This window comes from Harpegnathos saltator, unplaced genomic scaffold, assembly GCF_003227715.2.
Source record: "Harpegnathos saltator strain DR-91 unplaced genomic scaffold, Hsal_v8.6 scaffold527, whole genome shotgun sequence".
In the NCBI taxonomy this organism is placed as follows: Eukaryota; Metazoa; Arthropoda; class Insecta; order Hymenoptera; family Formicidae; genus Harpegnathos; species Harpegnathos saltator.
This window is the reverse complement of record NW_020230346.1, coordinates 41114-68370: the sequence shown is the minus strand read 5'-3', so window position 1 is coordinate 68370 and position 27257 is coordinate 41114. Positions and strand designations below refer to the sequence as shown.

General features: G+C 37.2%; 2 protein-coding genes across 2 annotated transcripts; both read right to left on the bottom strand.

Moving 5' to 3' along the window:
• Nucleotides 1-3205: 3205 nt before the first annotated feature.
• On the bottom strand, nt 3206-8066 carry LOC105190307 (elongation of very long chain fatty acids protein AAEL008004). Its single transcript, XM_025303021.1, has 4 exons — nt 7717-8066; nt 4546-4626; nt 4072-4255; nt 3206-3714 (listed from the first exon to the last, which is right to left on the bottom strand). The coding sequence occupies exons 3-4, from the start codon at nt 4226-4228 to the stop codon at nt 3371-3373; spliced, it is 501 nt and encodes a 166-aa protein (XP_025158806.1). The 5' UTR covers nt 4229-4255; nt 4546-4626; nt 7717-8066; the 3' UTR covers nt 3206-3370.
• Nucleotides 8067-11110: 3044 nt separating this feature from the next.
• LOC105185296 (elongation of very long chain fatty acids protein 7) lies at nt 11111-26369 on the bottom strand. The gene is made up of 6 exons (XM_025303020.1): nt 25638-26369; nt 25337-25403; nt 22620-22810; nt 20921-21001; nt 20448-20631; nt 11111-11837 (listed from the first exon to the last, which is right to left on the bottom strand). Exons 1-6 carry the CDS (start codon nt 26367-26369, stop codon nt 11494-11496), a joined length of 1599 nt encoding a protein of 532 aa, XP_025158805.1. The 3' UTR covers nt 11111-11493.
• Between the last annotated feature and the right edge of the window lie 888 nt (nt 26370-27257).

Genomic DNA, 27257 nt, shown 5'->3' with positions numbered 1-27257 from the left:
AATATTAGGTGCGCAACTAAGTTTCCGGGTTTCACACATAGATGGCGCTAACGACACATGTAGTCGACATACATGTCTGAAGTTGTGTTTTTTTATAGCTTGGAACTATATCTGTTAACAATAACCAGTCGTAATACCAACACATATCGCAACGCAAAAATATTTTTTCTAACAACGAAAATGTCGAGTTTTGTGGCAAATAAACAGCATTTGCGGGAAACTTTGCTTTTCTGCTTTAACTTGAAAAAAATTGCAGCTAAAGCACGTCGTTTGCTTGAGGAGGCTTACGGCGAACATGCACCACCGAAAACTACCTGTGAAGATTGATTTAAACGCTTCAGAAGTGGCGATTTCGACACTGAGGACAAGGAGAGCTCCGGAAGACCAAAAACAATTGAAAACGCTGATCTGGAAGCGTTACTAGGTGAAGATGATACGCAAACACAAGATCAAGTTGCGAAGGCATTAAACACGACTCGCCAAGGTATTTCCAAACGTTTACAAGCCATGAGAAAATTTCAAAAGGAAGGGTGCCGCATGAGTTGACTGAGAGACAGATGGAAAATCGAAGAGCCACTTCCGAAATCTTGCTTTTGCGGAAAGAAAGAGTTTCCTGCATCGAATTGTTACTGGCGATGAGAAGTGGATATATTTCGAGAATCCCAAACGTAAAAAATCGTAGCTTTCACCTGGCGAAGCATCAACATCGACGGCACGGCCAAATCGCTTCAGAAAGAAGACAATGCTCTGCGTTTGAGCGTGCGACCAGAGAGGAATCGTATACTATGAACTGCTGAAAAGAAGCCGGGCGAATCTGTCAATGGACATCGCTACCGACAACAACTGATCAATTTGAACCATGCATTGCTCGAAAAGCGGCCTTGCATCAAAACGCTGAAATGGGACTGAAGTGCTACCGCACCCGCCGTATTCGCCAGACCTGGCCCCTTCCGATTATCACTTGTTCCGGTCGATGGCGCATGGCTTAGCTGGGCAACACTTGGCCAATTTCGAAAAAGTGCAAAATTGGTTGGATGAATGGTTTCGATCCAAAGACGCGTCGTTTTATCGTCGCGGTATTCATGTATTGCCAGAGAGATGGCAAAAATGTGTAGCTATCGAGGGACGATACTTTGAATAAACCATTTTTGTATTTCTCTTGAAATTTTCCATGTTTCATTGATCAAAAATACCCGGAAACTTAGTTGCGCACTTAGTAATTCAAGAATTCCATCAAAATGTTTTCTGCGTTGGAATTCTTAAACTATTAAACTTTCTTGTCGCAGAAAATGACGACGTTATGCTACTTCAATAAAGTTCTCTGGAACAAAATGAGGAAAAAGGTAGAATAAGGTAATTGTCTCAATCAAGAAACAAACATACATTCTGTATAGCGGTTAATGTAATGTTTTCCACATTTAATGAGTTTCCATATGTACGTTTCGGAACGTATAGCTAATACAGAGTAAAGATTGATTAATTACTTTGGCATAATGTATTGCAATATTATACCAACAAACACAGGTATATTATTTGAAGAAGTGAAAAACAAGGAGCAAAAAGTACAATTGGTCCAGTCAAGAAGCACATTCTATACAGCAGCCAATATAATAAATATTATCCACATTTCGTGATTTTCCATACATAGGTACGTTGTTTGATAAGTTTCGACTCTGAACATGAAGATGACGCTACTGGGCGGAAACTGTTGTGAGATATGAAAGCTAAGTCTTTTTAATAACTGCTCCAAAATGTTCAGTAGTATGTTTAGTTGTATTTTGGCAGTTCGTTATGGTACGCGTGTCAGTATACACGCATATATTTGTTTAACCATAAAAAAGAATCAAATATCGTACTGTAATTAAACACTTGAATGTAAAAGGGAAAACTACAAGAGAAATCAAAAAATACGAAAGTAGTCTGAAAAGTTCTCGGTCTAACAATGAAAGAAATTTTTTTTGCCGTGAAATATGTTTTATTTTTCAATCTTCTAAATAATCTTCTGAAATGCATTTTAATACATTTATTCCAACGTTTTTTCCAATAATTCAATACCATCATTAAAGTGTGATTCCGGAAGATTCTTTTCGCTCTGGTGTATAGTGGTGGTTCCAAGTTTCATCAACAGTTATGAAATGACGCTTGAAATCCATTTTATTTTGCTGAAAACGATCCAAACACGCTTGAGAAATATGCATTCGAATGCGTTTTTAGTCAATTGTTAGCAAATGCGGCACCCATCTTGCACAAACTTTTTTTCAACTAGTGCTACTACTCGAATGATTTAACAAATCGAATAAAATTTTACATGAGTTTATATCAGGGATGCCACTTTCCAATACAATTATAGTTTGACAGTTTCTAATGCCATGTATGTGTCAGGTCGAGAACTTTTCAGACTGCCTACATAAGTTGGATTCCGTTTACGGTGACCCTCCTTCTTTGTTTTCAATGGTGAAAGTTTGAATTGCCGAGTTTAAGCGTGACTATACAAATATGTTTAATGATGAGTACCCAGATCTGCCAAAAACTGCAATATTTTCAGACATAACCGACAATATATATCATATCGTGCTGGATGATCGAAGACAGAGATGAAGGTCAGATAGATAATAAATGCCGCAAGCACATCTTCTGAATATATGTCCAAAATATTATGTGAAAATTTATGTTAAAATTTGGATGAGAAATCTCACTGTGCGACGGCTACCGTATTTCCTGACGTTGGTTGGACCAAAAACGCATTCGACAAAGCATTGCAAAAGAGTGTTTGAACTGGTTCAAACGGAATGCAAAGAATTCCTTGAGTCAATTCGTTTGACTGTTAACGAAACATGGATTTACCACTACCTGCAAGCAAGTAGTTAAAACAATTAATTTCATCAGGCAAAATTGTTTCAAAGAAGGCGAAAATGTTTCATTTGTTCGGAAAAATTATGGGGACTATTTAATTTAATTACACCACATACTGCCCTCCCCCTCTTTCCCTATTCACCTGATCTAGCTCCTACGATGTTTTTTATTTCCAAATGAAAAAATTGTTTTGAGGAAAAAAATTCGCGGTCAATGAAGAAATGATTGCAACCGTAAACGAATATTTTGCAGGGCTTAACCTAATCCACTTCGCTAACATAATGAGAGAACTCAAAAAGAGATTGACAAAACTTAACAAGATAAAAGGAAACTACAGTGACAAATAAAACTGATTTTGTCCAAAAATATAAGTTCTTCACTGTTAGGCTCGAGATTTATTAAACAACTGACGTACATTGTGTATTGATCGACTAACTTTTAAATTTTTGATATCAGTACATTAACAATAGAAAAATAATAGCAGAGACAAATCGAGGGGATAATACCCCACGCGAACTTATTGCTCTTTCAATTTGCCATTCGAGATGTACGTGGGGATGCCGTCCGTCTTCATTTTCATAGTTGCTGCTGCACTCGCCGGTTTCTTCTTACTGTACGCGTTGTAATAAAATTCCGCAAATAATACGATCATGAAAACTTGTTGCGGCAGCAACACCAGCGCTATCCATCGCGGGTAACCGCAATCCGTCCACAGTAATTGGGAAGTGTGATAGGCTATTATAACAAATTGCAGTATTTGCAGCTGAGTGATGTGTTTCTTCCACGATTTCGTGTCTATTTTCATGGTTGACAACAGATAGTGCGTGTACATTGTTGAGTGAACGAGTGTGTTGATTACTCCTGAAAGAAAATATCAGCAATCGATCAAGAAACATGATGAGATGCAAATTTCCACGGTTGCATGTTATATAATCGTTGTTAATAACGATGATAAAATATATGAGAATGTTGGATTGATATCGCCGTAAAATGCTTCATATACAAATAATTTTACAGAATAAAGGAGACATTTGGCAACCTTGCCTACGACTTAACTCGATCTATAGAAACAAAATTTCGGAGAAGGATTTTAGAAACCGTCACATATATTAGTCGAAGAGCTAGTTGATCATGACGCACCACTTGCTTCTCCAGTTTATTAATATAAAGATCTTAACATTCGGTGATCACCCATTTTATCATTGCGATTATACGTACCTATAAATGTACAGTGACCACCGGGATAATATTTAGTGCCAACCCATGCTAGTATTACCATGCCACAGTGATGATATACGTGAAGGAAGTTGACTTGACTTAGTTTCTTTCTAAGTACAAAGAAGAACGTTTCCAGAAGATCTGTGACCTTCAACATGAAGTAATACCACACCACTCTGGATATCTGGTAAATGGATAACTTATGTATTGTTTTGTTATTCAGTGACTTTTCTTCTTTTTTTATATTGATACGAAGCGCAAAAAAGTGAAGGTATCTCATAGCTATGATATAACTTTATAAGACACTAAATATCGTCTTATTTATAAAATATAAGTGCAAATTTTGCAGAGTTATCATCGATGCAAGAACAGCAGAAGAGAAAGAGAGGAAGGTAAAGTAAGAGATGAGGTGAGACGACATATCCTGTTAATTTCTGTATGTATGTAATTAATTAATTAAGTTTTTATAATTACCGCTATTGCTTTTGGTTTGTACGAGTAATCGACAGGTTCGCAATTAAGGCTGTATTCTTTTAACCAGACCAGATTTAATGTCTGTATAAATATAAAACGTCCGTAAATCTTTTTAGACCTTTGTAGATCAGCGATATTTTGCTTGCTTTATTCATATAACAAAATGGTCAATTTAGAATAATTCAGATACAATATTAAATATTACATCTAGAAGCATTCTTTTATTTAAGCGCACTAGAAAGTTTACGAAATTTTCAACATTATCAAAGTTATGACTCTTTAAATATTGAATTTTTTATATCTTTTGTAACATCGAATAATTTAATGATTAAGTAGAATGTCCTTTTTTCATCTTTACTTTAGTGAGAAATCGAAAGTTTAAGAGTACTTAAATATACAACTAAGCTTACCATATAAAATAAGTACATGTTAAATATAATTTGTAAGACATTATATATCTGTAATATTCTGTTCAACTTGTAGGGTTCCCTTTTTTTCATAAACTTCGGCAGAAGAACATATATACTATACATGTAGAATATAATTAAAAGTGGGACCCGCCATAGTGTGTCAATCAGAAAAAAATCTTTGGTACGTGGATCTTGAAATAGAAAAAGATAACTAATAAAATATCAGCCAAAAAATTTCGACATGATTTCAAGTGCTTTTTATAATTATGCATGTACATACAGTTTGTTTAATAAAAGCGTAACGGATAAAACTTTTACATGAAAATCATTAGACGCAAAAGGATAATGTTAAAAAATGCCGATTTTTTACTCCTCGGGAAAATGGATAAAATCTACTCCATACATTTTCTACACATAAATACAAATCAAAAATACACCAAGGACCTCCCTGGAAAAACATAGGAAAAACGTTTGGCAAGTTATTTGACTTGTTAAATAAAGTGTTGAAACGGGACTACTTTTTAAATGGAAAAGAAGTATTGGAGAAAGATGCTCTTTTTTCTTTTCACACACACACACACACACACACACACACACACACACACACACACACACACACACACACACCCGCACGCACGCACGCACGCACTTACACGCACACATACATATATAGGGTGTTTCAGACTACCCGGGTTACCCGATTTTTTCGTAAACGCGACATTTTAAAGAAAAATAGTCTAAATAAAAGTTATAGGGTTTTAAGTGACGCATCAGTTAATAGCATTAGTATGACTTTGAATAGCGTTCTCAAAGTAAACTTTAAGGTCACCTCCAATTTTTTAAACGAAACCCCCCATTTTTCATTACATATTCTTGTATATAGATTATTTCGAAAGTTTCGCGAAGCATTGTAATAAAGTATTTTTCGATTAGATACTTTCTGAGTTATAAGATCTGGAAGTTAGAGCATTGGCATTATCCAAGGTGTACCGCATGGAGGTTGCACGGCCGGATTTACACCTCTTTGTGTGCGTGTATGTCACAACAAAGATAAGAACCCCACAGTTCGTCACTCCCGTAGTATTTATATGACTCCAAACCTTCTCTGCTATGTGTGTGGGCAGATACTTCTATCACTCGAATCTGGTATATTCTCAGCAATAGGCTCATTCAGCGGATCGTTAAATATCCGATAAAAGTACACGCTTGGCGCTGCTTCTCGAAGCCAGGATTTGGCACTTTGCATTTCTTCACAGACAATTTATATTATAGCAAAGTTATCAAAATTTATGAGAAGGCTTTCGTATCATTTGCCCAAAAGTAATTTATTACAAGAAAAACGAAAAATGAATATTACAAGAGGACAGTGATCCTAAACATCAAAGTCTTTGTATCATATGGAAACAAAAAAATAACGGTGAATTACTGAATTGGCTGTCATAGTCACCGAATGCAAATCTCACTGAAAACGTTAGGTGAAACTTAAGGGAAAGAAGATGTGGAAGTTCAAGGAGTTTGATAAATTAAATTGATCAGAAGATCAAGAATATGCCATAAAATTAATTGAAAGTATGCCTCGGAAATGCTAAACAATTATTGATAATGAAAACACTTAGACATGTTACTAACAATGAAACATCATAGTTCTAATCAGGCAATGTTTATGTATTTTGTTCTGCCGGACACATTCTTACCAAATACACTGTACGCACACACACATACACACACACATTTATGTGAAAATCTAGGCAAAGTTTGTTACGAGAATATGTTGAGATTATCGGTGAGAATAGAGCATAAACACTTTGAAAATTTTTCAAATGTCAAAATTCGGATTACTTTTTTTTACTTTTTCATTGCGCCAATTCACGTTTGTGTATTGCGTAACATATCAAATGTAACGAATTGAAATAATACTTATGAAAGAACTCCCTACGTTCCCTCAAAATCTGTAATATCGGATAATGTGACGTGACAGATTAAATGATGCGATATGTTTTTAGTTCCCTTTGCACCAAACTTTAATATTCCCTTGCCTAATTAAATTATTTCTAATTGAAGGTATATGTTACGTCTACATAGGTGTCTGGCAATTAATAAGACAACGTTCGTGTAAAAGTGTGTTAAACCAGACAGTAGACTAAAGTCCGCTACTGTTTTGTAAGTTTCGCAATGACTTTAAGGAATTCGTTGACACTACACAACTATCGACATCCTTTAATTAATTTCTTAAAACTATTGCGGAATCTTTTATACAGATAATTCTCCTCAGAGATCTTGTTCAGTTTGATGTATTTTACCTGTATACATGTATTACGTCATCAGTGATCAAAGATACTGTCCATTTTGATTTCATTTAATTAAAATCAGCACTCATCTATAGCTTCGTGTGAGGAAGCAAACACGATGCGTTTATCAATATTTTGATATAAAATAACAAGATACTTTAAATATGGTCCTTTAATTTTAACGGCCGCGAATTTCTCTTCCTCGTAGTGCGTTTTTTTTTTCAAAAGTTTTAAACGTTTTTGATAGCAGACGATTCATTATTTTTTAATAATACACGTTACGACTCTTTGCGGCGAACAATACAATGGATCATGAATGAAGACGAAAAACTTTTTTTTTTATTATATGCGTAAGTCTATCAATATTAGCTTTTCATCAAACTAGGAACGATGAGATCCAGTGGCCAAAGTACGTAAAGTAAAAAAGTAAAAAAGTGGCCTAAAGGTAACATAATACAATGTGAAACACCAACCTGCTAAATGGTCGTTTAGAACCAAATATTCTTTGACCACTTCGTTTAGAACTGCAGCCATAATGAAAATCGTATATCGTTTACAATTTTTTTGTTATAAAATCCGTACGTCTCTTAACTCTTTCGTTTCGATGTCGGTGGATAATTTTGATGAAACTTGTCTTCTCTCTGTCTCTTTTACTTCACTTTTCTCGCTTTTTCGTTATCTTTTTTATTTCTTCTTTGAGCTAAGCATCTATTCCCCTAATCGTTTCCCGAAACAGTTATTTTAAATCATGTTTTTCGTTCGTTGGTGTTGAAGTATCGATTTTCTTTTTTTACTTCGACACGTCACAACCAGTCACATCGAAATTCTCCAAGCAACTGCCGAGCAAGCTTCCTCTAATCAAATTTCCATTTCTATTTTAATTGTATTGTAATGAGAAGTACGTTACGTACATACACAAATACATCCCACAAAAATTGTTGCATAGATGTTGCCTTCCGCGTAATATTGACCTATTGGATTTACTTAACCCGTCCATGACGGTGAAGAAATGTCGAATAATCAATTATTATACCTATACGAAAGCACGCTACGTTTTCTATCGATTAAATTAGCAAGTCTATTGGAGGATTTCAATATAGTTTCTTATCTTAGAAAATAGTGACATTGAGTTGATTCGATGAATACATTTTGATCAAATATTTTTAAATAAAAAGAACTAGAAAAAGAGGGAAAAAAGCAATTTTGCTTCAATCAAGAAGTATGCTACATTCTATATGGTGTCAACGTAATAAATATTTTCTATATTTAGTGACTTTCTTATGTACATTTCGGAACCTATAGCTATTATAAGGAAAAAATTGACTAATTATTTTGACATGATGTATTGCAAAATTACCAACAAACATATATAATATTACAAGTACACTCAAGAGGTGAAAGACAAGGAACGAAAAGGACAATTATCTCAATCAAGAAGCGCACATTCTATAGCAGAGAATGTAAATATTTTTCACATTTTGTGATTTTCCATATGTACGTGAGTTGTTTGATAAGTTTCGAGCCTGAACATGAATATGACGTTACTGAGTGGAAACTGTTGCAAGATATGAAAGCTACGTTTTTTAATAACCGCTCCGAAATGTTCAGCCATATACCTAGTTGTGTTTTGGCAGTCAGTTGTAGTACGAGGATCAGTGTATTTGTTCAACGACGGAAGAAAATCAAATATCGTTCCGTAATTAAACACTTAAATCTAAAAGGGAAAACCACAAATAAAATCAAAACCGAGTCGGATTCTGTTTACGGTAACTCTACTCCTTTGTTCCAATGGTGAAAGTTTGGATTGCAGAGTTTAAATGTGGCTATACATATACAGGGTGAGTATTTTTAATATTAACAGGCAAATATTTCGAAAATATGTAATTTTACAAAAAAACCTTTTTAAATAAACGTTGTATGATGTTGAGGGGGACGTACAATAGTGACTTTGCTTTGACCTTGGGACATCTACTTAAGGTCAGAGGATGGTCAACCTAATTTTCTCAAATAGAACCCTCTATCTTTCATATCATATTCTTATAGTTGACTTCAAGACCTTTCCAAAACGCTATGATAAAGTATCTTTTTATTGAGTACTTTCCGAGTTATGAGACTAGAGATGATGCTGCCACATAGACACTACAGTACAATAGTGACCTACTAGGTGCACAACTAAGTTTCCGGGTTTTTTTGATCAATGAAACATGGAAAATTTCAAGAGAAATACAAAAAATGGTTTATTCAAAGTATCGTCCCTCGATAGCTATACATTTTTGCCATCTCTCTGGCAATACACGAATACCGCGACGATAAAACGACGCGTCTTTGGACCAAAACGATTCATCCAACCAATTTTGCACTTCTTCGAAATTGGCCAAGTGTTGTCCAGCCAAGCCATGCGCCATCGACCGGAACAAATGATAATCGGAAGGGGCCAGGTCTGATGAATACAGCGTGTGCGGTAGCAGATTCCATTTCAGCGTTTTGATGGTGTCTTGAACGAATTAAGTGCGATGGCACAGAGCGTTGTCGTGCTCGTTCGTTTCTCGTGTCCCATTCTGGTCGTTTTTCGAGCAATGCCTCGTTCAAATTGATCAGTTGTTGTCGGTAACTATGCTCATTGACAGCTTCTTTTCAGCAGCTCATAATACATGATTCCTTTCTGGTCCCACCAAACGCAAAGCATTGTCTTCTTTCCGAAGTGATTTGGCCGTGCCGTTGATGTTGATGCTTCGCCAGGAGAAAGCCACGATTTTTTGCGTTTGAAATTCTCGAAATATATCCACTTCCCATTGCCAGTAACAATTCGATGCAGGAAACTCTTTCTTTCATGCCGCAAAAGCAAAAAAAGAATTATAAAAATCATGAAAATCTGATTTTCAAAATTTGGATCCGTCATTTTGAATTTCGAAATTTTGATATCAAATTCAAATTCAGCGACCCCAAAAACATATAAATATTGACTTTCATTAAAATCTGATTATTTTCATAATTTTGACTCGCCATGATGGATCCGCCATTTTGAATTTCGAAATTTTGATATTAAGTTCGGATTCAGCGACCCTAAAAACATATAGATACCCACTTTCATAAAAATCCGATTATTTTTATAATTTTGACTCGCCATGTTGGATCCGCCGTTTTGAATTTCGAAATTTTGATATCAAATTCTGATTCAGCGACTCCAAAAACATATAGATACCCACCTGTATGCAAAAAACAATAGTTTTACTATTTTTTTTCTTCGATGCATGTATACACGTCATCCACACTGGTGGCACGACTTTTTCATGCGGTTATACATGTCATCCACAGGCAAGGGGTTAATTTTATTTTATAATTTGAATCACGTTCACCCCTTTTCCAATGTATCCCCGATTCTAACTATCAACTCACGGTCCAGTCCCAGGTAAAGAGATTTAGTTCTCTGACCTAAAAGTGGACCACCCGCCGTATGTCGTGATCGGAATAAATGGACCCCTCTGGCCCTTGATCTACATCGCAAGCGCGAGTACACGTTGCGCTCCTCCTCCAAGACGTAACACTGGGTATAGATCTGTTTTTTCGAGATATCTATAACATATTTCTTATAGATTATCTTCATAAAGGAACAACTATCACTGATGTATATAATGCATCATTATCAGAACATTTAAAGGAAGAGATCGCAAAAAGTGATTTGAAAAAAAAAAAGGTGTTTTTTCTTCCGGACAACATATCAGTCCACACATCTGCAATCTTTATGGCCAAAATGCTTTATTATTTAAGAATTTGCTTTGAATGCTTTGAATTACGTTATGACTTACTCCTCCCCTTGTGTTCACGTGATCCAACCTTTGCGACTTTTTTATTCTAGAACATGAAGAAATGGTCCAGAGGAAAAAAATTCGCAACCAATGGGGAAGTGATTGCAATTGTAAACGAGTATTTTGCAGGACTTGACCTACTTCACTGACAGAATGAGAGGATTAGAAAAGAGGTCGACAATATTTATCAAGATCAAAGGACATTACAGTGAAAAATAAAACCCATTTTGTACAAAAATATAAGTGCTTCATTATTAGGCTCAGGATTTATCAAATGACAGACGTACATTGTATATTGTAAGGGAAACTATCGTAAAATGCGATAATTTCGTGGCAAGTTCACAAGTAATAAAAGACTAACGTTCAACTCTTTGACACCGATATATTAAGAGTGGAAAATAATAGCAGAAACAATTTTTACGGATAATAATTCACCACGCGAATTTATCGCTCTTTCAATTTGCCATTCGAGATTTCCGCGGGGATGCTGTATGTCTCCATGTTCGTTATCACTGCTGCACTCGCCGGCTTCTTTTTAATGTATGCATTGTAGTAAAATTCCGCAAATAATACGAGCATGAAAATATATTGCGGCAGCAACAGTAACACTGACCATCGTGGGAAACCACAATCCGTCCACAGTAATTGGGAGATATGATACGCCAATATAAAGAATTGCAGCATTTGTAGCTGAGTGATGTGCTTCTTCCATGATTTCGTATCTATTTTCATGGATGACAGCAGATAGTGTGTGTACATTATCGAGTGAACGAATGTGTTGATTAATCCTGAAAAAAATATTACCGATCGATAAACAGGATCATAAAATACAAATTCTCACAGTTGCATATTATATAATTGTTAACGACGATCAAAAGGCATACCGTGCCTATATTACGCGAAACTGTGAGTTCAAACGAAGTGAGATATTCATATCTCAGCAATGGCTGAACCGATCGAGGTTTTTTAGTCCCAATTGAATCGGCCTTAAAAAATAGGAAGCAAAATATTCTTGTGATTTTTGTGTACATTGTCTTTAAGTGGAAGTATTTTAACATAAAGTCACGGAAAATTTCGATTCAGTAAAAAAGTAAGAAGCTTCGGACGTACAGAAGTAAGAATATGTATGCATCTCGCTTTTTCGACACCAGGGACGCTACGGCAGCGCTGAAGATGCAGACAATAGCAAATGCGAGCGAGTAAGCGAGAGATATGCTAGAATACAGTATAGGAAAAAATATGCAAGAGAGAGAGAGGGGGGGGATGAGAGAGAGAGGAGTGAGAAAGAGGGGGAGAGAGAGGGAGAGAAAGAGAGGGAGAGGGAGAAGGAGAGGGAGGGAGGGGGAGGGGAGAGAGAGAGAGGAGTGACACAGAAAGAAGAGTGACACAGAGAAAGGAGTGAAAGCGAGAGAGAGAAAGAGAAGGAAAGATGAGGAGAGAGAGAGAGAGAGAAAGAGAGAGAGAGAGAGGGAGAGGGAAAGAGAGAGAGAGAAATGAGAGAGAGAGAGAGAGAGAGAGAGAGAGAGAGAGAGAGAGAGAGAGAGAGAGAGAGAGAGAGAGAGAGAGAGAGCGAGATCAGAGAGTGAGATCAGAGAGTGAAGGGGAAGAGTGAGAGAGGGAATGTCTAAAGATAATACGTAACATACATATTGGTTATTATTAATAAATATGTTAAATTTTTACAACACGATATAATTTTTACTTGTAAAAGCTTATGTACATATATATCTTAAAAGAAAAATAACTTGATAAGTTTTACTTGTAAAAACTTATGTTATGTACATAATATATATCTTAAGAAAGAAAATAATTTGAATTTGAGATTTCTAAAAATATTAAGTATACAATAATCATATACCAGGTATGTAAATATGAAACCGGAATTTTTGTATAGAAAATACACGTTTATTGTATGAAAATGATAAAAAATATTTTATTCGAAATATTGCCCATCGCTAGCTATACATTTTTCCCACCTGTCTGACAATTTGTGCCACGTCAAAAAAACTGTTGCTCTTTTGAGGCAAACCAGTCGAGCCATTTTCGTACATTTTCGTAAGAAGTGAAGCGCTGCTCAGCAAGTACGTGTCCTGTCGATGCAAATAAGTAGTCGGACGGAGCCAAGTCTGGTGAGTAAGCCGCGTGCGAAAGTATTTCCCAACTAAACGCCTCAATCGTTTCCTTGACCAGTTTTGCTGTGTGTGATGATGCATTATCATGAAGCAAAATCACTTTATATTGCCTTTTTTGATATTCTGGTCGTTTTTCACGCAAAGCTTGATTCAAATCGATCATTTGTTGCTATCCTTTTAAGACCTTGAGTTGAAAATATTTGTCAGATGTCAACAAATGGAAATTGCGCCAATGACACGGTTTGACGATAACTATATTGATAGCTAGGGCCATCTATGGGCAAATTCCGGTTTCATATTTACACATTACAGACCTGGTACGAGGGTTGCCTTTTATATTTCGGGAATGGATCCAGGTGCTGCCATCTGACAACCGACGTCCCTAACGTAAAGTTCGACTTTTTGTCAGTATATTGGGTTGGCAACTAAGTGATTGCGGATTTTAAATAAGAATGAAAATTCAAAATTTTAAATTTACTTTTAAAATTTTTTTCAATGCATGTATGCGATACATTGAGCTTCTCTGCAATATCACGTGTTGTGCTATGACGATCTGAATCGATAATGGCCTTGATATGGGTCTCATCGACTTCAACTGGACGGCCAGATCGTTGAGCATTTTTCAATGAAAAATCACCAGAACGAAATCTGGCAAACCAATTTTGACACTGCCTTTCTTTCAAGGCTTCATTCCCATATACGGCACAACTTCTTGTGTACTTGCGATGCGTCCTTGCCTTTTCGGAAATAATGCAATAAAATATGTCTGAAGTGCACGTCTTGCTCTTCCATTTTTAAATCGGGATAAAAACAAAACTAAAGAACTAATCGATATAATTTTTCTACTAAATGAAAGGTAGAAGTCCAAACAATAAGAAAAAAATATAGGTTAGGTACTTGAACACGTTAACGAAACAAAAGAAAGTGTAAAATCCGTAAAATCTGTCGACAAAATCCGCAATCACTTAGTTGCCAACCCAATACTTACTCAGAACGTTTTGATGTCCATGCGCCATTTGTGTTGTTTACAGTGACATGAAAAATTGATGTCGGCCAAGAAATGGAATTAAGTCGTGAACATTTCCGTGCGATTATTTTTTACAACTTTCGACGTGGATTATCTCAACAACAGTGCATCGATGAACTTAATTCGACTTTTGGCGATGAAGCACCATCAAAAACCACTATATATCGATGGTATACGGAATTCAATTGTGGCCGCAGTTCGCTTAGTGATGAATTTCGTGAAGGTCGTCCAAAATCGGTTGTTGTTCCAGAAAACATTGATGCTGTGCGTGAACTGATATTGCAAGATCGTCATGTGACTTATCGTGAGATTGAGGCATCCTTGGGCATTAGTGGAACCAGCATACATTCAATATTGCATGAACATTTGGCTGTCAAAAAAATTTGTTCGCGTTGGATCCCACATAATTTAACAATCGCTCAAAAAAAGGCTCGTGTCGATTGGTCGAAAGAAATGCTCAAGAAATACGATTGCGGTGCTTCAAAATACGTCTATAATATCGTAACAGGTGACGAATCATGGATCTATGCATATGAGCTCGAAAGTAAACAGCAGTCGACTGTATGGGTCTTTCAAGATGAGCCAAATCCAACAAAAGTTGTTCGCGCACGAACCACTTCGAAGCAAATGGTCGCCTGTTTTTTCGGAAAAACCTGACATGTAGCAACTGTACCATTAGTGCAATGTCGGACGGTCAATTCTGAATAGTATACAACCATTTGTTTGTCAGAAGTCTTCGGAAAAATAAGGGAAACCAACTGCCGAAGACGCATCATTCTCCACCAGGACAATGCGAGCTCTCACACATCGGCTCAAACAAGAGACTTTTTGAGAACTGAAAAAGTCGAATTGATGGGTCATCCGCCGTACAGCCCTGATTTGGCACCCAATGCTTCTTTTTATTCCCGCAAATCAAAAATAAATTACGAGGTCAACGTTTTTCGACGCCTGAAGAAGCGGTTGATGCGTTCAAAATGCATGTTTTGGAGGTATCTCAATCGGAGTGGAAAAAGTGCTTCGAAAATTGGTTCAAGCGCATGCAAAAGTGTATTGATCTTCATAGAGAATATTTTGAAAAATAATAAACCCATGTACGATGATTAATTTCCTTTTTTGTTCTCTATTCCCGAAATATAAAAGGCCCGAAATATAAAACCCTCGTATATATGGTAGGTTTCTCGATTGGCGCTACTGTTCCAATATATCACTTCTTTTGTACACTCGCGAGCATAAAGGTTTGTAACCGTTTTTTTTGCAACTTTCGGAACGCATCCCGACTCGAGAAGAATGAGAGTCACTGCTCCGCCTGTGGAGCACGCCTGCGCAGTGACTCACGACGAAAGGCGAGAAATGAAATATACGCAGTGGGACATATTATAATAACACAGACTCAGATGAAATGAATACTCCAGTATTAAATGGAAATGAGGGAACACAGAACAGACAAGAATCATCCGATGTAAGTCTTATACTCCAGAGGACATCCGAAACAGGTAAAATCCGAACTTAATTAAGAGAATTAAGCTGCATTACGATAGTTACGATTCTGTTATACATTTATATATGATTTATTGTTCCAGCAATAGCCATCTTCTATAGCAGAAGCAATGATATTAGATATAAAAGCAGCTGTTATAGCGAATTTTGAATTTTTGGGACATACAGACATGGACATGGAAGAGGAAGAAGGAGACGATGAAATTTATGATGCAAATACAGATACCAAACCAAATAAAGTAACGCTTACTATCATTTTGCGTTTTAATGATATTGTTCACGCTATTTGTTAACATAATTTTTTATTTTTCAGGCATCTATCCCCCTTCTAGCGGAAGATGTTGATACAGATGCAGAGGCAGAAGTATTAAATGAATTAAATCTCCTCACAGAAATTGAAGAATCGCCACCTGGTTCTATCCATCTGGAAATGAATTCTTCAAAGGGGTTAGTAAATCCCTTTTTATTCGTGTACTTTAAGATAAAATATAAACCTATTACAATAATAGATATTTTGTAATATTGTCACATATAATCACATAATCTAATGATGCCTGTAGGTTTATTTCATAGAGGATTACAACTAGATCCAAGACGCCCAAATAATAAAGAAGGCGGTGACTCCACGCTGGAATTAGGAGAATTAGAACAATTATATGTTAACAATGATGCAGAAATATCGTACGATGTAAGTTCCAAGAATTTTCTCCTGTATTTCAATCGAGTCGCTTTTTCTGCTATGTAAGAGTTATAGTTTGTTGACATTCTTAACATATTATTTCTTGCGACACAGATGGTTTCCTATGAAATAAACCTATAGGCATCATTAGATTATGTGATTATATGTGACAATATTACAAAATATCTATTATTGTAATAGGTTTATATTTTATCTTAAAGTACACGAATAAAAAGGGATTTACTAACCCCTTTGAAGAATTCATTTCCAGATGGATAGAACCAGGTGGCGATTCTTCAATTTCTGTGAGGAGATTTAATTCATTTAATACTTCTGCCTCTGCATCTGTATCAACATCTTCCGCTAGAAGGGGGATAGATACCTGAAAAATAAAAAATTATGTTAACAAATAGCGTGAACAATATCATTAAAACGCAAAATGATAGTAAGCGTTACTTTATTTGGTTTGGTATCTGTATTTGCATCATAAATTTCATCGTCTCCATCTCCTTCTTCCTCTTCCATGTCCATGTCTGTATGTCCCAAAAATTCAAAATTCGCTATAACAGCTACTTCTGTATCCAATATCATTGCTTCTGCTAAAGAAGATGGCTATTGTTGGAATAATAAATCATATATAAATGTATAACAGAATCGTAACTATCGTAATGCAGCTTAATTCTCTTAATTAAGTTCGGATTTTACCTGTTTCGGATGTCCTCTAGAGTATAAGACTTACATCGGATGATTCTTGTCTGTTCTGTGTTCCCTCATTTCCATTTAATACTGGAGTATTCATTTCATCTGAGTCTGTATTATTATAATATGTCCCACTGCGTATATTTCATTTCTCGCCTTTCGTCGTGAGTCACTGCGCAGGCATGCTCCACAGGCGGAGCAGTGACTCTCATTCTTCTCGAGTCGGGATGCGTTCCGAAAGTTGCAAAAAACGGTCACAAACCTTTATGCTCGCGAGTGTACAGTAGAATAGTGTTGTATAGTTTTAAAATACTAGGTGCGCAACTAAGTTTCCGAGTTTCAGACATGGATGGTGCTAACGACACATATAGTCGACATACATGTCTGAAGTTTTTTTTATAGCTTAGACATCTGTTAACAATAGTCCACCAGTCGTAATCCACCAGTCGTAATACACCAGCCGTAATACCAACACATATCGCAACGCAAAAATATTTTTTCTAACAACGAAGATGTCGAGTTTTGTGGCAAATAAACAGCATTTGCGGGAAGCTTTGCTTTTCTGCTTTAACTTGAAAAAAAGTGCAGCTGAAGCACGTCGTTTGCTTGAGGAGGCCTACGGCGAACATGCACCACCGAAAACTACCTGTGAAAATTGGTTTAAACGCCAGAAGTGGCGATTTCGACACTGAGAACAAGGAGCGCTCCGGAAGACCAAAAACAATTGAAAACGCTGATCTGGAAGCGTTACTAGGTGAAGATGATACGCAAACACAAGATCAACTTGCGAAGGCATTAAACACGACTCGCCAAGGTATTTCCAAACGTTTACAAGCCATGAGAAAATTTCAAAAGGAAGGAAAATGGGTGCCGCATGAGTTGACTGAGAGACAGATGGAAAATCGAAGAGCCATTTCCGAAATTTTGCTTTTACGGCATGAAAGAAAGAGTTTCCTGCATCGAATTGTTACTGGCGATAAGAAGTGTATATATTTCGAGAATCCCAAACGCAAAAAATTGTGGCTTTCACTTGTGCTGGCGAAGCATCAACATCGACGGCACGGCCAAATCGCTTCGGAAAGAAGACAATGCTCTGCGTTTGGTGGGACCAAAAAGGAATCGTGTACTATGATCTGCTGAAAAGGAGCCGGGCGAAACTGTCAACGGGCATCGCTACCGACAACAACTGATCAATTTAGACCATGCATTGGTCGAAAAACGACCAGAATGGGACACGAGACACGAACGAGTGATGTTGCAGCACGACAACGCTCCGTGCCATCGCACTTCCATCGTCCAGGACACCATAAAAATGCTGAAATGGGGTCTGCTACCGCATCCGCCGTATTCGCCAGACCTGGCCCCTTCCGATTATCACTTGTTCCGGTCGATGGCGCATGGCTTGGCTGGGCAACACTTGGCCAATTTCGAAGAAGTGCAAAATTGGTTGGATGAATCGTTTTGGTACAATGACGCGACGTTTTATCGTCGCGGTATTCATGTATTGCCAGAGAGATGGCAAAAATGTGTAGCTAGTGAGGGACGATACTTTGAGTAAACTATTTTTTATATTTCTCTTGAAATTTTCCATCTTTCACCAAAAAAACCCGGAAACTTAGTTGCACACCTAGTAGTTATAAGTTTTACTTGAAGAAATTTATGTATACATATATACCTTAAAAAAAATAATTTGAGTTTGATATTTTTAAAAATAACATAATACGTGTTGTACTTGGCGTTCTTTTTGTTTAAAAAGTTAAGTTTTATATATTAGGTGAGTGCAAAAGTTCGTGCGGAGTTTGTGAGTAAAAGTCACACAGTGATTAGGCAAACAAAAATCTTTATTCAATCAATGATATATTCTCCATCGTTTTCTATAATCTTTTCCCAACGTTCTGGCAGCATACGGATGCTTCGATCATAAAAACTGCGCGGTTTAGATTCGAAGAACGAAGAGACGCCGTTTTTTAAGGCCTCCAAAGAGTCAAAGTTTTTTCCATTTAAATAATTTTGCAATGACCGGAACAAGTGATAGTCAGATGGTGCGATATCAGGAGAATACGGTGGATGCGTTAAGACATCCCATTTCAGGCTCTTCAGTTTGCGCAGCGTCTTTTTCGAAACGTGTGGTCTGGCGTTGTCGTGATGAAAGACGACTCCCTTGCGATTTGACAAAATCGGACGTTTCTCTTTTATTTCTCGATTCAGATTGGTTAATTGGCGACAGTACTTGTCCGAATCAATCGTTTCGCCAGCGGGGAGAAGCTCGAAATAGATTATGCCCTTGCAATCCCACCAAACAGAGAGCATCACCTTCATCGGGTGCAAACTGGCCTTTGGCATTGCGTCACCATGCTCACTTGATTGTTTCCATGTCCGTTTGCGCTGAACATTGTTGTAGAGGACCCATTTCTCATCGCCCGTCACTAGTCGATCCAAAAACGACTCGTTATTGAGCCGCCCGAGTAAAGAAACGGCTGTAGAAATTCGCTTGATTTTGTTCTTCTCGGTCAGCAAATGGGGCACCCATATATCGAGCTTCAAATCGAATCCCATCTTTTTTAAACGCCGAAAAGCGGTTGATCGGTCAACGTTTAGTGCTGTAGCAACTTCTTCTGTTGAAACTCGCGGATTATTGAGCACTAAAGTACGCAAAACATCGTCATCAATGTCAGAAGGTCGACCAGAGCGTGGCTCGTCTTCAAGGTTAAATTCTCCGCGCCGAAATTTAGCAAACCATTTTTCCACAGTTCGTTTAGCTGGTGCTTCATCCTGATAAACATCCTGAATGTTTTTTACGGCTGCGGCGTTTATTCCCTTCCGAAACTCGTAAAGCATAACATGCCGTAAATGCACCTTATCGATACTCATTTTTAAAGTGATATTTCTCGAAGCAGTTTGTATGAAAACAAATGATTTTTTTTTTAATAACAGCTGAAGACGTCACCTTTCCAACGTTATATAATATGTAGATGGAAGTATTAATGACAACACTTTACGACGCTTATAACTCCATCTATTGAAACTCCGCACGAACTTTTGCACTCACCCAATAGAATATAAGAGGATTGATGGTATCGCCATTGGTTTGATATTATCAGGAAATACTTTATGTATAAATAAATTTATACATAAAGTAAATTTATAAAAAAAGAAAGGCATTTGCCAAAAAGAAAACAAAGACATTGCTTATAACTTAACTCGATGCATGTATAGAAATAAAATTTCACGTAATTTTAAAAAACCGTAATATAAGTATATTAATCGAAGAGCTAACTGTTAATCGTAGAGCACTATTTACTTCTCCGGCTTATTAAAGATCTTAATATTTCGCGACTACATTTATCACTGCAATTATACGTACCTGTAAATGTACCGTGACCACCGGGAAAATATTTAGTGGCACCCCAAGTTAATATCACCATGCCACAGTGGTGATATATATGAAGGAAACTAACTTGACTTTGTTTCTTTCTAAGTACAAAGAAGAATGTGTCCAGCAGATCTACGACCTTCAGCATGAAGTAATACCACACCACTCTTGATATCTGGTAAATGGATAACTTATGTATTGTTTTGTTATTCATTGATCTTCCTCCTTTTTTTTACATTGAATTGCAAAAGAGTGGTAATGTCCCGTAGTTATGACATAACTTTATAATATATTAAATATCGTCTTATTTACAAAACACACGTGAAAATTCCGCAGAATTAACATCAATGATGGAAGAGCAGAAGAGAAAAAAAGAAAGGCAAGTTGAGAAACGGAGTGTACCAGTAACACATACTGTTAGTTCCTGTATATGTGAAATTAATAAATTAATTTCTTACAATTACCTGTAGTGCTCTTGGTGCGTATGAGAAATCGACGGGTTCACAATTAAAGCTGTATTCCCTTAACCAACCCAAAGCTAATGCCTGTGTAAATATAAAACGTGTGTAAATCTTTTTAAACCTTTATAAAACAGCAATATTTTGCTCTCTTCATTCACATAATACAGTGATCAACTTAGAATAATTCAGGTACAATGTTAAATATTAGGTGCGCAACTAAGTTCTCGCTGTTTTTTTGATGAAAATGCAACTTTATTGTGAAAAAATGGTTACAAATGAATCATTCAAAATATTGCCCATCGCTAGCGACAACTTTTTCCCATCTTTCTGGCAGAGCTCGAATACCGTCACGGTAGAAGTGTTCGTCTTTTGAGGCTATCCACGAATCAAGCCATTTTGAGATGTCTTCATATGAGCGGAACTGCTGATTAGCCAGACCATGTGCCATCGAACGGAACAAATAATAATCGGACGGCGCAATATCTGGGGAATATGGCGGGTGGGGTAGGACTTCCCATTTGAGCGTTTCTAAGTAGGTTTTAACGGGTTTGGCAACGTGAGGCCGAGCGTTGTCATGCTGTAGAATCACTTTTTCGTGCCTTTGCTCGTATTATGGCCGCTTTTCGCGCAGTGCTCGGCTCAATCGCATCAATTGAGTTCGATACCGTTCCCCAGTGATGGTTTCGTTCGGTTTCAACAGCTCATAATAAATAACACCGCCCTGGTCCCACCAAATACACAGCAAAACCTTCGCAGCGTGAATATTCGGCCGAGCCGACGACGTAGAAGCATGACCGGGCAGTCTCCATGATTTTGTTCTCTTTGGGTTGCTGTAATGAATCCATTTTTCATCACCCGTAACGATGCGATGAAGAAAACCCTTCCTTTTTTGCCGCTGGAGCAGTTGTTCACAGGCGAAAAACGACGCTCAACGTCTCTTGGCTTCAAATCATAAGGAACCCAAGTTCCTTGTTTTTTAATCATTCCCAACGCATGCAATCGCTTGGAAATGGCTTGGCGGGTAACTCCTAATGCTGAAGCAAGCTCTTTTTGAGTTTGGCACGGATCCTCATCGAGCAATGCCTCCAATTCAGCGTCTTCGAAGGTTTTTGGTCTTCCTCCACGCGAACGGTCGTCAACATCGAAATCACCGTCTTTGAAGCGACGGAACCAATCACGGCACGTTGTTTCACTTAGAGCAGCATCTCCGTAAACTTTTTGGAGTTCTCGATGCGCTTCAGCCGCCGTTTTCTTCGAATGAAAGAAGAAAAGCAACACTTCCCGCAAATGACGATTATTTGGCACAAAATCAGAAATTTTCACACAACCAAAAGTATATGACGCAAAAACAAAATCACTAATGTGTCAAAGCGGTTTGTTTACCATATGTCTAAGCTTGGTTCATGACGTTTTGGTTATGTCACAATCGAGCATCTAGCACTTACTACTGGAGCCATCTCTTGAAAAACAGCGGGAACTTAGTTGCGCACCTAATATTACATTTAGAAGCATTCTTTTCTTTAAGCGCATCAAAAAGTTTACGAAATTAACAACATGGTCGAAGTTATGACTTTTTATATATTAGCTTTTGGTATTTTCTGTAACATCGAATAATTTGATGATTAAGTGACAGAATATCCTTTTTTCATCTTTACTTTAGTGAGAAATCGAAAGTTTAAGAGTACTTAAATTTACAACTTACCATATAAAATAAGTACATGTTAAATATAATTTGTAAGACATTATATATCTGTAATATTCTGGTCAACTTGTAGGGCTCCCTTTTTTCCATAAACTTCGGCAGAAGAACGTATATACTATATACGTAGAATATAGCTAAAAGTGGGACCCGCCATAGTGTGTCAATCAGAAAGAAATCTTTGGTACGTGGATCTTGAAACAGAAAAAAATAACTAATAAATAATCAGTAAAAAATAGCAACATGATTTCAAGTACTAGGTACCTTTGAAATATAAACCGGATTAATTTTACAGATTTATTGGTAACAAATGAAATAACAAAAGCGATGTATTATTTTTCTATATAATTCTCTTCAACGGAATGCATTTTCTTCATAACTTTTGTAGGTAGCTTCTTGATCCTTTCATCAAAAAAAGAAAAATGGCGCTCCAACAGCGCATGTACTGCTCAACCTCTGCATCGTCGTTAAATTTTTCCCCTCCTAAAGCCTCTTTCAGGGGCTCAAACATGTGAAAGTCACATGGGGATAAATCGGGACTGTAAGGAAGGTGTTCAAGAGGTGTCCAGTATATTTCTCTGAGTTTATCGCGGGTTAACTCCTTGACTGTGGATAACGTATATAGCCGCATGAAAAAGTCGTGCCACCCAGTGTGGATGACGTGTATACACGCATCGAAGAAAAAAAATAGTAAAACTATTGTTTTTTGCATACAGGTCGGTATCTATATGTGTTTGGAGTTGCTGAATCAGAATTTGATATCAAAATTTCGAAATTCAAAATGGCGGATCCAACATGGCGAGTCAAAATTATAATCTTCATGAAAAATCTGATTTTCAAAATTTAGATCCGTCATTTTTAATTTTAAAATTTTGATATCAAATTTGGATTCAGCGATCCCAAAAACATATAAATACCGACTTTCATTAAAATCTGATTATTTTCATAATTTTGACACACCATGGTCGATCCGCCATTTCGAATTTTGAAATTTTTATATCAGATTCGGATTCAGCGACCCCAAAAACATATAGATACTCACTTTCATAAATAACCGATTATTTTTATAATTTTGACCCACCATATTGAATTCGCCATTTTTAATTTCGGAATTTTAATATCAAATTTGGATTCAGTGACCCCAAAAACCCTTATTATAAAAATATCATAAAGAAAATTCGACATTTTTTCCAACACAAAAATGGCACGACTAGTACATTTCTGTCTCCACAGTCAAGGGGTAAAGATTAAGACTGTATGAGGCCGCGCGTTGTCATGGAAAAGCAGAACGTCGCGAATGGGTTGCCGGCGTCGTTTGTTACGATAAGCAGTCCTTATGCCCACCTCCGATAAGATTTCGACAACAGTTAAGCGCTGGTCATTTTCCACAAGTTCGCGAACGGCCTGAATGTTCTTATCAGTGACATTCGATCGCGAACGATGTTCATGACTTTCGTTTTCCACAGCATTACGACCATTGCGAAATTTTTTGGCCCAATCAAACAATTGGGTTCTTGACAGGGTACCATCTCCAAACTATGCTTGGAGTTTGGCCAAAATTTCAGTTGGTTTGACGCCTTCGTTAGCGAGAAGTCGGATGATAATGCGTTACGCAACAGTCGTAGGTACCTCTTGTTCATTCATGGTGCTACATGGTGCTACTAACAAGGAGATGACGCAACCTGTTTCATCGATTTCAACACGAGTCATAGCACACTCGATAGCTATGATGCCGTGTATACCGTGTATGGTAAACGCCCTAACATAATATGCGTGAATGCGTCTTTGTTTACGAGTAATTTACAGTTAAAGTTTGGCTCGCAGAGCCGTGCCACACATAGGGCGCAAGTTACGACATTCTTTTACGAAGCGGCGTGGCTGAGCAGACAGAGGCTCCCGCGCCGCGAACACTTTTGCGCCGACGACGGCGTTCGAGTCCCGCCGACGACTGGTTCGTTTTTTTTTCGTATGTAAAGACATGTAATAAATATTTTTATATTGTTCTTATGTATAATTCCTTTTTTGGTTTCTACGCTATTAATCAAGGCTAATTAGGAGAGTCAGGTCTTTCAAATATGAACACAACTTTTTTATTAATTACAATAAAATGTTTTTGTCCATATCAAAACACATACACACACACATAAGACAAATATAAGGCACACAAATGAAAGTTACGTATTATAAAATGTGGTCATGCAGTCGCAACTCTGCGGATGGAATGCCGTATAAAAGCATGTAAAACATAATAGTTTTTTGCACCAACTGCACGTAATGAACGCATAATTTTTTGCACAAATACACTTTTGACTATGTACAGTTGGTGGAAAACATATTTGATTGACGTTGTAAAATACCTCGCGACTGTCAATAAGACTGGACGCATACCACGCATATTGGAGCATAAAATTGAAAACTGGTGCTGATAACAGATAGTGTGTGAGCGATTGTATACGAATCGCATCAGCGCGAGTGTTCAAATTTATACTTTCGTCGCCGGTATATAAAGAAGGACAGTTCTGTATACGCTTTATAATGATTTTGATCTGTCTATAGAAATAAACATCGCACGGTTGACAAATTGGCGTACATTTTGGTGGTATTATTTGTAGGTTAAACGTTGGCCTATTGTTATTATTGCGAAATATTTCGTTATACATATGGATATTCTTTTGTCCTCCCCAAGAATCAACAAGAAATAAAAACTGATGATTACCAACGTATGGCTTGAGAACCAGTTTCAAATATTGCTGGTAGAGAGACGTTGTTAATTTGATTTGGAGCAAACTGGAACAACATTTTTACATAATAGCAATAACGCATCTACCTCTTTCTGTACCCGGACTCCAAATGTGTCGAAAGTCTCTTGTAAGCAAACGAACACTTTATTTAATAGCTTGCCCGATTGTGTGACAGAATATTGTGCAGTATAAGAGTGAGTCACTTTGTTTAGATCGCCGATATATGATATAATTGTACGAATTTTTCGCCAGTATGCGTGTACGTTCGTGCAACATTTACGCGATATTCGCAATCCGTTTGGTCAGAATTTATTATGAAATCCGGGTCGTAATCCGGTGATATACTTCTAATTAATTCTTGAAAGTGTACAGCGGATTCCATCACAGCTTGCGGTGATATTATTTCTCTTTTTGATAAATACCGAACAACTCGACGGTTAGAAATTTTATATTCACGTAGAAATGACGTTAACCATGTGTTCGATGCTACAAAGCGGAAAGCTTTGTCATGTTCTTCGCTTTCTTCTCCTTGTTTGTTATATTGAACGGCTGCAGCCATCGTCCACTGTTGAAGGAGACGTCGTGTAATAAGTTGCCTTTGCTCTCTTGCTTCCGTAAACCGATCATACACATTCCGTTTTATTAATTGCAGCTTATCCCAATAATTTCCACCAGATAAAATATATTTGCGGAAGCGTGCAACTTCACTGTGATAATGCAAATGCTGTTTAAACTTGCTTTGTAACGTACGGAAGCTCCAATTCGGATGTTCGTTTGCGGTCATAACTATTTTCAATTTTACGTCATACGGCACTAGATCCATCGCTGCAACTTTTTGCGGAGGTTCGTAGTCTTCCGTTCTTTGACTCTTATGAGGCTTGTCCGGAGAAGACTCTTCCGTTCTTTGACTCGTATGAGGCTCGTCCGAAGAAGACGATTGAACATCTTCCATCGCGTCTTCTTCAATCACGTCTTCTCCTTCTGCTATATAATATTCCACCTCATTTGACATTTTATGTTTTCTCAACAGTTTAATTAATTTTTCAAACAATTTTCCGCCAATTAATTTGGAATTTTTTGATAATTTTCTTGGCGCTTCATTATTAATTAAATTAAATTGTATCAGGACATCTGCAAATATGAATTCAATATAATTGATATTGTATACAAGGCCAATAACAATACGTACAAATATATCTTTCCATTGCTCACACATTCAATATATTTACCTCGAAGATATTCTATTGCGTCCGTCAACTCTTCTTTCGTAATATCACATTTTGCTAGATTTTGCACATAGCTGATCGTTGCTTCATCTACGTGGTTTCCAATTTAAACGAGTTTTTCACTGTTCACGTTACGAAGACTGCCTAGAGAATGAAGCGAGCACGTCACAAAATATGAAAATCCTTCTGCGAGAAGGGGAAAGGGAAGAGAGTTCCTTCCACTTGTAACGGTTCTAACGGCTCTCGGGTTTCTCTCACACAAAATAATCACTGTCTGGCCATTTCTTTCCCATACCATACGAAATATTTATGCGAAATAGATTTACACGAAAAAAACATTTTATTGTAATTAATAAAAAAGTTGTGTTCATATTTGAAAGACCTGACTCTCCTAATTAGCCTTGATTAATAGCGTAGAAACCAAAAAAGGAATTATACATAAGAACAATATAAAAATATTTATTACATGTCTTTACATACGAAAAAAAAAACGAACCAGTCGTCGGCGGGACTCGAACGCCGTCGTCGGCGCAAAAGTGTTCGCGGCGCGGGAGCCTCTGTCTGCTCAGCCACGCCGCTTCGTAAAAGAATGTCGTAACTTGCGCCCTATGTGTGGCACGGCTCTGCGAGCCAAACTTTAACTGTAAATTACTCGTAAACAAAGACGCATTCAC

What these genes read in the sequence shown, in the direction of transcription:
- LOC105190307 (XM_025303021.1), bottom strand. Translation starts at nt 4,228, where the DNA reads ATGTTGAAGGTCACAGATCTTCTGGAAACGTTCTTCTTTGTACTTAGA. An exon ending in TGGTCACTGTACATTTATAG is followed by an intron (nt 3,715 to 4,071) that starts GTACGTATAATC and finishes ATTTTCTTTCAG; the next exon opens with GAGTAATCAACACACTCGTT.
- LOC105185296 (XM_025303020.1), bottom strand. Translation starts at nt 26,369, where the DNA reads ATGTCAAATGAGGTGGAATATTATATAGCAGAAGGAGAAGACGTGATT. An exon ending in AAACGGATTGCGAATATCGC is followed by an intron (nt 25,404 to 25,637) that starts GTAAATGTTGCA and finishes ATGTTGTTCCAG; the next exon opens with TTTGCTCCAAATCAAATTAA. An exon ending in TGGTCACGGTACATTTACAG is followed by an intron (nt 11,838 to 20,447) that starts GTACGTATAATT and finishes TATTTTTTTCAG; the next exon opens with GATTAATCAACACATTCGTT.